This window comes from Plectropomus leopardus, chromosome 6, assembly GCF_026936395.1.
Source record: "Plectropomus leopardus strain MGB_pleo_1.0 chromosome 6, ASM2693639v1, whole genome shotgun sequence".
NCBI classification, from domain to species: domain Eukaryota; kingdom Metazoa; phylum Chordata; class Actinopteri; order Perciformes; family Serranidae; genus Plectropomus; species Plectropomus leopardus.
This window is the reverse complement of record NC_142181.1, coordinates 14,378,645-14,391,638: the sequence shown is the minus strand read 5'-3', so window position 1 is coordinate 14,391,638 and position 12,994 is coordinate 14,378,645. Positions and strand designations below refer to the sequence as shown.

The 12,994-nt window shown below is 38.3% G+C and overlaps 1 protein-coding gene across 2 annotated transcripts in view; it reads right to left on the bottom strand.

The window, feature by feature from the left end:
- porb (P450 (cytochrome) oxidoreductase b) overlaps positions 1-12,994 on the bottom strand; it is a 28,370-nt gene that overhangs the window by 9,616 nt on the left and 5,760 nt on the right. The window contains exons 1-8 of one of the 2 annotated variants that reach the window (XM_088078836.1): positions 11,022-11,651; positions 7,100-7,148; positions 5,973-6,101; positions 4,815-4,967; positions 2,890-3,014; positions 1,167-1,256; positions 495-593; positions 59-175 (exon numbers count right to left, since the gene is read on the bottom strand). In XM_088078836.1, coding sequence (XP_087934962.1) covers positions 59-175; positions 495-593; positions 1,167-1,256; positions 2,890-3,014; positions 4,815-4,967; positions 5,973-6,101; positions 7,100-7,148; positions 11,022-11,071 — 812 coding nt within the window. In that variant the 5' untranslated portion in view covers positions 11,072-11,651. Of the gene's footprint in view, positions 1-58; positions 176-494; positions 594-1,166; positions 1,257-2,889; positions 3,015-4,814; positions 4,968-5,972; positions 6,102-7,099; positions 7,149-11,021; positions 11,652-12,994 lie in introns of those variants that run through there. The other variant, XM_042486298.2, reaches the window with a different exon arrangement.

Sequence of the window (12,994 nt, the reverse complement as noted above, 5' to 3'; positions counted from 1 at the left end):
TAGTGAATGAAAAAGCATTATCCACCAATTAACAACGGATATATCCAACCAGTCTCACCTGATCTTGGAGCCTGTTATGTCCAGTTCCAGGTGCATAATATGTCTATCACCAGCTTTGTTAAGTTTGCGATTGACAGTGACTGGTGCAAGGAAAGGGTTTTTTGAATCAAAGGGCCTGTAAATAAAAGAGCAACACATGTAAAAATGTAATTACAAAGGGTTGAACATAATCAGAAAAGACAAGTAAAATGTCGTTCCAACAAAGATTTCTCACTCTATGAGGAAATTAATTATTAATGTTTGATTAAAAAAGGCTTTAGAAATGTGCTTCTAATGTCCACTAGGGGGCAGAAAGCTTCATTTCTTGAAAGTGACCGTTGGTGAACTTGGTGTTGGTTTTAGATGTGGGTGAAATGTGAGCAATGAATGAGCAGACAGGACTTTAATAATGAATGAGTTTTGGCTGTGATCTGCGTCTTTGCTACAGTACTCACGGCTTTTGGGCCTCGAAACTCTTCAGGCGCCCAATCTCTCCTGTGTAGACTTTGTTCATGTTGATGTCAGAGTGCTCCTTAAGCTCGTACTGCCGTATGCTGTAATGTAAAATAACTTCAAGTTAGCCTCCTAAAACACTTCATACATACAAAGTAAAATAAGTTATATTCTTGATGAAATAAAATAAAAACTGCCATAAATTTGACACACTTGTTATTGTTTTTTAGGATGATGCATACCCACTTAGGTCTAAAAACACTCAAAAAATATTCTTTGTTCATTTCACCAACAGGTGTGTGGGGTCGATCAGAAATCAGATATGTCCTGATTTATCATAATATAACAAGTCATGGACATTACAAAAATACTTATACTGTATATAATACTGGAGTATTATTTTAGAACTAGTGCATGTGACGCCGATGTGAACGATTAGTCACATTTGCTAATCACTGTGTGGTGAAAACCATATAACTTCAGTCTGTGGTTATTTTTTTTTAAAAACCTCCCTCAGCTAAAGGTCCATGTAGAAAATCTATTTAAGGAACCGCAGCCAAACTTTAAATATGGCCGGCTAATATTACTGAAAAGAAGACAAAAAGTGAAATATACGTATATATATAGAAATATATATATATGTGTGTGAAATGATTTATTATTTGTGGATTAACCTCGATTCATCTCCTAAGGCTTCCACTCCAAAGTGCTCACAGACAGCCGGCCAGAACTGCTCTCTCCATGAAACGAAGTCCTCTTCCAGACTGAAAGACAAAACAAGGCCAGTCAGCGGAGAACAATATTTTAATTAACAACTGTTCCACTGTTTAGACTGTATATTTATCATGATAACCACGTTCATTTCACAAAAGATAATTGAAAATTACAATGACTAAGACACAGTTATATGCTTCCGCCATCCAGTCAAGTTAAAGTTTACATCCATGTCTGTCTAGACTCATATAATATATAGTTCAGATTTGGAGGGAATTTCAATAAAAAGGTATTAAGCAGATATACATATATCAAAATGTAAATGCTGCACACACATCTTCAACCCAACAGCACAGAAGATCAATCAGCACAATGTCAAGGGAGACACCCAAGATTATAGTCAGCAATTCAGTGTCTGACCAAACGTCTCCCCCCTCTATACTTATGACACTGAATTATGGCCAGAAACCTGTTTTTGCGTAACATTATTATGTCATGGTGAAGTTGACACCTAATCATTTTATCCTATTAGATATTTGTGTGACATTTTCTTATAACTGGTGTATGAATTCTTGAGTTATGGCAAAAAACATGTTTTGTGAGGTCATAGTGACCTGACCTTTCTGACCATCAAAATCTTAACTGTTTATTCTGGAGTCCAAGAGGACATTTGTGCCAAATTTGAAGAAATTCCCTCAAGGCATCCTCAGATATCATGTTTACAAGAATGGGAGGGAAGAATTTTAGGATGGATGGACAGACAGTCGAAAACACAACGACTCTGGCCACAGCTGTTGCTGGTGCAAAAGGCTAAAAAATACCCAATTAGTTTTCTTAAGATTTTTTTTAAGGGCACAACAGCCTGAGATAAACAAAATTCAACTTTTGGGGCAGAAAGGTTCACCAAATGTCATGTTACGAGGAGCAACCAACCACAGCCACCAGATATCCTTTTTTCCCCCGTAACTATCACTCTATGATAACTATGATTATGATTATGATAGTTGATGTAGGAGAAGTTGATCAGTTTAGTGTCAGTCTTCTGAGAGCCTTTCATCCGTCCCACAGATAATATTTTAGGCCTAACACACACTTAAAGAACACAATGTCTGATAGAGGTTTCAGCTCCGCACTTTCAGGCAATTATACGGTGATGGTTAAGGTTGCTCAGCCAAATCAAGAACAACCTGTCACTGGCCCTTAAAAATTGGCACAAGAGAAGCACCCAGCACCTGATTTTGGATTTTTCTGGTGGTAAATGACAAACATGTGTCCCAACCTTTGAATACTCAAAGATGATGTACTGTCTTTTGAAAATAACAAGTATAGACCTGCTACTGGTCCCAACACGCTGATTTTTTTTTTTTTTTTGTATTATTATATCCCCTGATATGTGTCTTATATGTGTTATATTTTAAGGTCAAAATGTTTACTAAGGTAAAAGTAGAAATATGAAATAACACATTATGACAAGTTGATCAGGTGAGAGTGGTTTCACACGGTGTTAAAATCCTCGAGGCATGAATGTTTCAGTACATTTCAAGAATTCTTGTGTACAAAAGAGGTGGACGTGTTGGTTCGGCTGATTGTGGTCCACACTGTCTGTTATTGTGCTGCACTGAACACCTCTAAACTTGATTCATCATTTCTTTTTTCGGCTCAGAAGATTAACAGGTCACTTACTTTCCGTCATCATCTCCTAAGCCAAGGTCAAAGATGCGCTTGGCACCAAGTTCTTCCAGCCTTTTGTCAACGTATTTTCCCATTGCATTGTAGTGTTCATATGTCTTGTTGCCCAAAGCAAATACCTGGAGACAGAACAGATCAGTATGTGACTTTGGCTAAAATTTTAAACAAACAAGACTTTCAAATGGGAATAAAAGTACTCGGTGAACTTAAAGTTAACAGTTAACAATTAACCAATGCAAATGTTCTGCTGCTTTTCACTTTAAGTGTGAACAAAATGAAACAATAAGGCTAAGAATCTTCAGACAAAGTCCTCAATTTCAAGAAAGTGAATCATTGGATTAAACAACTTAGTCTTTTTTATTAAATCATCTTTCCTTAATAATTAAATGTATACGGCTGCTAGACCACTCCGTTAATCCAGCTGTGTGTCTCCATTTGTGTGCAGCAAACAGGAGAGCATACAGTTTTTTTTAAAAGGCTCAATGCCAACATGTATGGACTAAAGCAGAATATTTCCTTAGATTAAAAGATGCTGTGAACTTTGGAAAGAAATACATTTATATTTTTGTCTTTTTCTTTTTTTTACTTTTTAACTTTACAGTGCTCTGGAGTTATTAGACATGTTTGAAGTCAGGAACAATCCTATGCAGCCACCACTCGATTCTACAAAAAGTATAACGCTATTATGAGTGTAGCCAAATACTGTACTGTTTTTAAACTGAATGTACAGACATGCAAAAAAAAAGCTGCACAGTATTCAAATGTTGACTAAGAATTTAAATTTCTGTTATAATTAAAGTTAAAAACTATTCGATACAGCCGTACAAGTCTTATTGAATGATAAACCCTGGGCCATCGCTCTGTGACTGTGATGTGTGCAGTCGCTCTGATGCAGACCAGAGACAACAGATGAAACAGAGGAGGAAGAACAAACTGCTCCGAAGAACTGAACTCGATTTCCCACAGTCAAGTTCTTCACACAAATGAGTTTAGGGACTCTGCACCCTAACAATGACACAATGACCAGCAAGCACAGACAAAACAGACAACACAACACACCACACAAAGCACTGTCTTTCATGATGCACACAAAGCCTGACGCAGCTCATGCTAGTGAAGCCTGTGTGCTGTACGTCAGCAACACAGACTGACAAGGCAAACTGACATAGCGTGGCTTGTGAAATAAAAAAGTTTGTGAAGCGGCAAAGTGAAAACAATGTGAATTTACATGTATGTGACTCATATGCTTTGAGTTCATTACAGGAGTAACATAAATCCAGCCTATGACAAAGGGAAACCTTTGGTATTTTTTGAAAAACTGAATGTTTTTTCATCAAATATTAAAACATTAAGTCTGTCAATTAAGCTCACATTAACTTAAATACCTGGTGAAACCACAGCTTCAACAATGAGCCCATTAGTCATCATCAGACAGTTAATCAGCAACTATTTTTGATTTAATGTTATTAGTTGAGGTCATTTCTAATGCCAAATGTTTATTGGCTTCTAAAGGTGAGAATTAGTCTTTTTTTTGGTTCTTAAAATCAGGTTTGGGTTTGATGTCACCACACTGAGCTCTATGATACTGTGGCAATTTTCTCTGTTTTTTCATGTATCAATAAAACAATTTACTGGAAAAATAGCTGATAGAATAACTGTGAATTTAAAACAACATTAGCATTAGGGGACGGGAAAAAACTTACGGCAAAGCATCACGATATCTTGCATGCCATATTTTATCGATACACAGATGCCATGTATTGATTTTTTTGTACTCATTAAATGGAGAACATGTTTATGCACTACCAACACCAACACAATGCACTAACATTTTATAACAATTTAGACAATTCTCAGCGTTCTTGTACACTTACAATGAGAAAGACTTATGCACAGAAAATTTGAGCATGAAGACTCACAGTGTAGTTTAGTCCAGAGAGGTCTTCATCATCATTTTCCTGCAGCCAATCATAGAAGTCCTGGGCGTTATCTGTTGGGTCTCCTTCACCATACGTGGCCATACAAAAAATGGCGAGGGAGTTTTCAATCTCAGACAGCCGGGAAAGCTCCCCCTGGAACATGAGACATCACGATCAGAGACAGTGAGCACTGAAATGAGTAATAATTAAGGAAGCTGTCTTTAAAATCAGTCTGGCTGTCTTAAGAGTTTCCCAATTATCAAAATGCAAGCAGAGCTGGGCAATATATCTATATTATATCAATACCAGGATGAGACTCAATATCGTATTAGGTTTTGGATATCATATCTTAAATGTTTGATTTTTCTGGTTTTAAAGGCTGCATTACAGTAAAGTGATGTAATTTTCTGAACTCATTGGACTTTTGTAGTTGTTCTATTATTTGCCTTTACACACTTAGTCAATGTATGAGCAATACTGTTGATTATTTATCAGATTTATTTATCTGTAAATATCTTGTGAAAAGACCAATACTATATTATCATCGTAATATCAATACTGAGGGATTTGGTAAAAATATTGTATTTCTGATATGACATCTCATCCAATACTACATGTCAGTTATGAAACATGAATAAAAAAAAAATTTAGGTTTATTATATACTGTATGTCAATACTGGTTCTCAAAGCAGTGTTGCAACACATCCTTAGATAAAGCCTGAGGTCACATTATTGTGCACTTTGTATTGCTGTTCCTGAAATAGCGCACACATTATGAATTGAACGTGTGCTGTCTTTGTGTTGATGGACTCACATGACAGGGCAGGTTTATTTCAACACAGTGAACATATAATTATACAAGATGATATACCTCTGGCACTTGTTATAAACTGGCTCGTTTACAATCTGCTAGGGGATATGTAAACTATCATAATAAAAGGTCTCATGTCTGAACAATGCAGCAGAATCAGATTATAACCACTGAGATGTTAACTGAGTTACTTCTTCAGTCTTCAGCACTGCAGTGATACTTTTTCCACTGTCATAAATGTAATAATGTAAACTGTCAGCTGTAATAAGAAATATCCAAAAGAATGAGGAGTGTTTGTGTTAATTTTAATTATGTGGTTTGTGTGTTGTTCCAATGATGCAGATTACCATTTCGTACTCCTCCGGATCAGCAGCCATTCCTTTCATGCCGTAGCGCTGAGCGTCTTTGGACAGTCTGTTAGCAAATTCCTCTGCTGTGCCCGTCTGGGAGCCGTAGAACACAATGATGTTCTTGCCCTGGTTAAAATTTTGGCAGAGAAGCATTGACTTGGGGCATGTAAAAGCTGTCTTTGACAACTATAATAAAAAACTGACCCATCTCTCATGTCTGAGAGGCTGCTTTATCAAACACAGACAAGTACTACAGCTGCAGTAGATCTTTTGTAATTTACATAAAATATTTTCAGGATGTATTTTCTCTCAAATCCTGAAATTTGGCATTACTGACTAGTGCATCACTGCAGGGAGATGATAAAAAACAAAACTGCATAAAACAAAAATAAACAAATAAATAAATAAATAAGCTGAAATTCACTTAAAAGCAAAAAGACAAAAAAAAAAAAAACAACCAAACATTTCTTCAACGTACAGCTTGTCTTTCCATAAACAAACAGCTACATCTGTACATGTATTTGTGAGAATCATGACATACTTTATCCTTGCCTACAGTGTTGCTATGATGATTCATAACTAAGAAAAACAGAGACAAAATTAAATGGCACTGAGGACAAAAGTTCTTTTCTGCCACCATCATGGTATCTGAACTATTTGCTGCAAAACCACATGATTCCAGACCAAAAGGCTTTTCTCAAGGCTGCCTGGAAAACAGAGGACCATCAAAGTCAAAGCAGTGTTTCTAAATCTACAGCTGCAAACGGTGTAATCATATTAGCAGAAAGACCATTACAGCCATCATTAACTTTATCCACCGAACCCCAAAGAGAAGGACAACTTAACTTACTAAAACATGACAATTCAACTGGAGTGCTTTGCCTTGCACAGCCGTAAACAGGTTTTTACTAGAGAAAACAACTTCAAGGTCAATCACCACCTGGTGAAGAGCCCTGTTTAATGTTGTACATCTGCAGTCTTCTTTTAAAAACCCTGAGTAATGTGCTGGAACAACAGCAACGAACCTGCTCCTGGTGAATATATCTGTGTCGGAAACCTGAGACAGTTGACACAGAACACAACTAAAGCAGAAGTGACAGGAAGGATTAAATAACATCACTCACTGTTTTCTTCATTTTCTCAATGAAACTGGTCTCTCTTGTGGTGGGTGCTCTGGAAAAAAAACAGGTTTGACTCATTATTAAGTAATTTAAGACTAAATACATACAAAGAGAAAACCTGGAAGCACTCTTTATAACTTAAACACCTTATTAAATGTCAAGCGTGTATAAATCTGAGTTTAATTTATGTCATACATCTTCATTGGAAATATACACCTATTTTGTGATCCTTTTGTTAATATCTAGATCACAGATTACATTTCAAACCACACAACAGAAATGGAACACTTAAACACTTAATTCAGAATGAGGATAGGAAGATCAACAAAAAGATGCTTTACTCCACAACTGATTTAGCTTAAATTTTAGCTTAAAAGGTGAGAGAGTAATGACTCATGATGAGACAGGAGCAGGTAATACTATTACAGACAGAGTAACACGAGCTAAAACAAGCCCATCTGCAAGGTAGAAGACTCACAAACAGAGTAAAACTGGTTTTTCAACTTAAATTTTGCTGGCTTTTAGGGAAATTGCATTGTCACGGTAATACGACCAGAACTGTAAATTGTGTGTTGGGCAAGTTAATGACTCCACATGTTCTTTCATTAAAGGGGATCTATTAGAAATTCAGATCATAAGAACTGTCTGCACACAGTTCCCATCATAGAGTTGGCTCAGCAGACAGCTAGCAGCTAACAGTGCTAGACAACGGCAACAGTGCTGACAGAGCCAACAGTGTTAACCAAAGGGTGAGCGCTATGCTTCCAAAACGACAGTGTCTCGAGTCCCGCGGTAGCTGCTATATGAGCGCAGTGCAACATGGCGGCAACAAGCTAGCCTCTGGGATACACACATGCACTAACATGCAAGAGCGGCTGGACTGTCTATTAAAACAACCTCGGATCACACACACAGATGTAGCTTTACTTAATATTCTGGTCAGGACAGCATTACTCGACTATGTCTTCATAAAGCAAATTGTGGTTTGCTGCTTAATTAATGCTCTGAATGTTGCAGACAGAACCTTTGAAAACTAAAAAAATAACTGCTGGTGAAGTGTGTTTTTTGCTCTAGAAGAGTTTTATCTTATGTATTGTTTAATGTTTTATTAAACAGGAATTTTGATTTTTGTAAATCATTCATTAATTTGCCATAATGTTATATATAATAATGTCAGAAAAAAATCTCACAATTGCAAGTTATGGATTTGAATAATCTGCATCCAATTAAATGTGTAGCAACAGTTCTTGGGCAATGCAGGGAAATTGTTTGGTCATTGAGCCTAACAGAGCAGTGACTCAGCAGCCATACGAGCATTAGTCATATTAACAGTGTGTACGAACGCACGTACTAAGCATAAGCATTAAAGGTTTTAATATAAAAATGTGTTAAGTGCTTGATCTGTGATTACTTCAGGTTACACTCCATGGTAACTCAAAATATTGATTCAGATTACTCCAGGAAGTAATTAATGGATGGGAAAAGATCAAAACAACCTGCGTAAACACGGTGTTTATAAAAAAGGAAGCAAATCTATTATCGAGCTGAATAAAAGGCAGCACCGCTTCATTCAGCATCAAAGCTCCAAGTGGACAGCTGCAATCCTGCCTGCACTGAAAAAGGAATGAAAAGGCAACAAGCAGAAATAGTAGGCCAGATGAATGTTTTCCGATTTTCCATATCCAAAAGCAACAAGGCTGTAGCCATAAAGCTCAGAGAAATAAAGACAACACACTAATTTGCTATATTTGACCTCTAACATACATTTAGTCAAACAATTTACAACCTTAAGAACCAGCCACAGAACAGCGGTGCGCAGGGCGCAGGCATGTGGGACTGATGCCCAACATGCCATAAAAATGGGCCCCCGTGGTTAATAAGGACTGCTCTCTGAAGCTAAGCGTAAATTCATGAATAAAATCTAAAATCTTTGCCTCCAAGCTGAAAAATTCTCGACAGGTTTAGCAGGATCTGAAGACTGTTTGCCTCACGGTCACTCAGCGGGGAGGATTTTCTGTTCATCATTAGAAAACAGCCAGATGACAACAGTTCAGAATCTAATCTATCTGCAGAGTGCCTGGGGCATGTGTAAAATTAAACGCAAAACCTTTGGAAAACAGGTATGAAGCTCAGGCCATTTCATTTGGTATGGCTGGGGCAAGGAAACTTATTCTACCTATGTGGAAATCAGGCTGCGCACCGTCATATGATCTGTGTAGAGAGTTGATGAAAGTATTTTACTTCAAAAGGTTGATGTTCTCCAATAAGAATGAGACTCAAACATTTGGGTAGTGGATTGTAATGGACTGACAGTGTAACAGCAACGCTGCGTATACATATTTTATTCAACTGGTTAAATTGAAGTCCTAGGACTTGTTTTCTCTATTTATAAAGATATTTACGGCTGTTACTGTTTCTATTATATTGAAAATCATACAATAAAAGGTTTAAAAATATGATCATTCAGCAAAAGATATCTATTTAATTGATTGTGTAACTCTAAAAACAACTGTAATGATATTGTGAGAAACATTTTGTGTGGATACGGATCAATATGACCGTTAATAACTGCCCAATCAGGAATTTTATAGGTTAGAGTACAAAGTTTTAAAGGGAATAAACAGGAAACAAATAATATAAGGACAAAAACTATAAAAAAGGGAACAAATCATAGTTGAAGATGCATCATTAGTGAAAATACTAGTTGCAGCCTGAAATTGGGCAACATTAATACACGCGGGCAAAGTCTTACATTTTTAATGCTTGCATTCCTAAATCAAGACTACAGTAATCTGCTAAAACTGCCAGTTTTCATAACATACAAATTGACTCATAATCTTGAGCACCTTTTCCTTCCTGCAGTGGCTCAATTCCCACATGAATACAAACTCATGCATGCTGGCATTTAGTCATTGTTTCAACAATTTACAGTGTGGTGCAAATGGTTTAGAGCTCATCATCTGTATTTACTGTCTAACTTTCCATTCATTCGTCCATCCAGGAAGCTTTTCAAACCAGCACACTGAGTCAGTTCAGTCTTGCTCTGCTGCGCTCAAACACAGAGGCGATCTTATGATGCTACAATAAAATGACGCGTTTTTCATGTGTGTGTGTGTGTGTGTGTGTGTGTGTTGGGGGGGGGGGGGAACTAATAATCAAATTATGTTTGTAGTCAAACAGATTTCATGACCATCTCTTACATAACCTACTGGGAACATTGTATGGCTTTTGAAACCACTATCTCGCCAATGTGTGCTGGAAACAAGCAGATTGCTCTTACTGTAGAGATAATTTTAGAAACAAGCCACAAGTTACTGTACAAATCACTTACCACATGGTTTCAACTGCTTAAGGCAGGTGAGATTTGAGACTTTTTTTAAAGCCACTCAGAATTAGATTTAAGAGCATTTTTTACAAAAAAAAATACATGAACCTAAAACAATTACTCAGGGTAACAGAGAAATTTGCCCAAATATTTATTGTAAAATAAAACATTTTTTTAGTGACGTTAAAGCTGGAGGTATTTGTTTTTGTTTTAAAGTAGCTAATTTTTTTGGTATTTTACAATGCATGTCAGAAAAAAATGATTCCTAAAATCCTACTTCCCACGTCTTAGCATTTTTAAGTCTTTTAAAAGACTGATTTAAGACAAACTTAATACCAATTACAGCCTTATCTTTAAATCAATTTTTCAATGCCTTTTGAGACATTTTAAGGATCTGCGGGAACCCTGTACCAGGCGTCATTCAAAAACTTCAACGCCCACATGTGATCTCTGTCATTTAAACTAAACACTAAAATTAAACAATAGCTGGTGGCAAATTTTTAAGACCACTTCAAGCAAGTATCGTAATTTTTTTTTTTTTTTAAAAAAACACCTCTTACTGTGCTTTAGACGGAGAAGTTTTTCAAACACTTTACTGACCTCTCAGCAGCATCTCTCCTGTCCTCTGGCAGGGAGAAGACACAGCCCATGGCATGCAGCCCTGTAGCTCCCCACTGCCACTAGCACCACTGGCTAGGCCACACCGGGAATCACCACGCTCGAAATCAAAAGCTGGACGTCAACACTCCACAACCACAGGATGGAAAAATAAGACCAGTCCAGAAAGGCAGCTGGACACTCGCGGGTTTGGAAGAGCTGCCTGCCTTCACCTTTGAGTCTCCAACACGATCTGAACTCTGCCTCTTCCTGTGCTGCTCTCTGAAACCAGCAGCGTCTGTTCCCCACACACACAGAGCTCCACACACACACATACACAGACTACAAGCCCTGTCAGTGTCTGGCAACCGCTGAGAACACAATGGTGGGAAACTGACTTTCCCATAAAATGTAGTCGAGCTGCAGACCCACACTTTTGACTCACACAAACACACACTGAAACACTCTCGGGCTGAAAATGCCTTCCTCCTCATCCCCGCCCCTTTTCCTCTCCGGTCTGAAAGGTGTTGGGAACGAAAAAGTCTACAAGATCCATTCTGAGCGTTTGGCTGGTTATCAGAGCAACTCCTCGGCAGACTGCTGAAGGAGGGGGGAAAGAGCTGTGAATGGTAGTTTTTTTTTTTTTTCTTCTTCTAAAGTATCCCCCGCCCCCATCTCACTGGAGGAGAGAGGGGAATGTCATTGCTATAGCAACCTCATTTATCATAAAAGGATTCCATTTGTGACATGGCCTTTCTCCAATGGCAGAGCAGCTCAGCCCACACACACACACACACACACACACACACACACACACACACACACACACACACACACACACACACAAAGAAAAACATGGGAGTGGGGAAAGAAGAATGAAAAAAAGTAACTCAGGGCAAAGAAAGGGTTGCTTGTCTTTTGCCTCAACTTTCCACCTTTGGAGTGGACTCACAAAAGCAGCTTGGCTCGCACACCTCGCTTGCTCTCCAGGGAACTTTGAAAATGGGTTCAGGGCCAAAAACAAAAGCACAGGAAAGACATGGAAGACTACGCCCCCCTTCATAACAGTTAGGTAATCACTGCTCCCTTTAAGGGGAGGGGAGTCCAGCAGCTCTGTGCTCCCTTCCTGTATTCCCCGCCCTCCACAGATGCACACTCTTCCCAAAGCAAAACGTGCTCTACAGGGGTCTTTCCCCCCTTCAAGCCAACCTTCTGTTTTCACACAAATGGTCAGGATCTCCCCCACTCGGCCCTCCAACACTGTCTCTATTCAAACAACCACGCAAGACCTCAGCCACACAGCGAGTGAGGCTGCTGCTGGCCCGAGGCTTTACCCTGGTCTCCAAAGAAAGTGTGGTGTGGGTGGGGAGGAACCTAAAAAGTGGCCAGTAGAAGAGGAGTCCACTGAAATTGAGCCAAGCCTCCACCGCTCCATTGATAAGTGATGAATAGATTGTAATTATTTGAGCTGACTGCAGTCATTAAGGATAACATTAATATATTAAGTACGGATATTCTAGTGTATAATCACCTGAAAATAAGAACTGTTGTGTTTTTCCCTTTGAGTCTGACTTAGCGTTACTCATTTATATCTACATAGGAAATGTGTCCCTCTTTGTGGAGATCGCCATGTCCCACTGCAGTTTCTACAGTAGCCCAGAATAGACAAACCAAACACTGACTAAAAAAGGGGCCGTTTATGTTTTTCACTTTGGATACTGTACACTGATTTTTAAAGTGAAAGTGCTTTATTTAGTGGTTTGAATCACTTGGTGCATTTGTTTTGTAGAGGAAAAGACCTCTGCAGATAACTGAGTTTCCTAGAAAAGCCTCCTGAATGTCTGGATCAGAAAAAGGTGACCACACATTAACTTATCAGAAGACTGATGAGCATGTTGTGGCAAAGCAGCCTGTTTCTGAGATGCCAAACGGCATCAGTGCAACACTGATTTGTGATGCGAAACTGCTTTATTCTG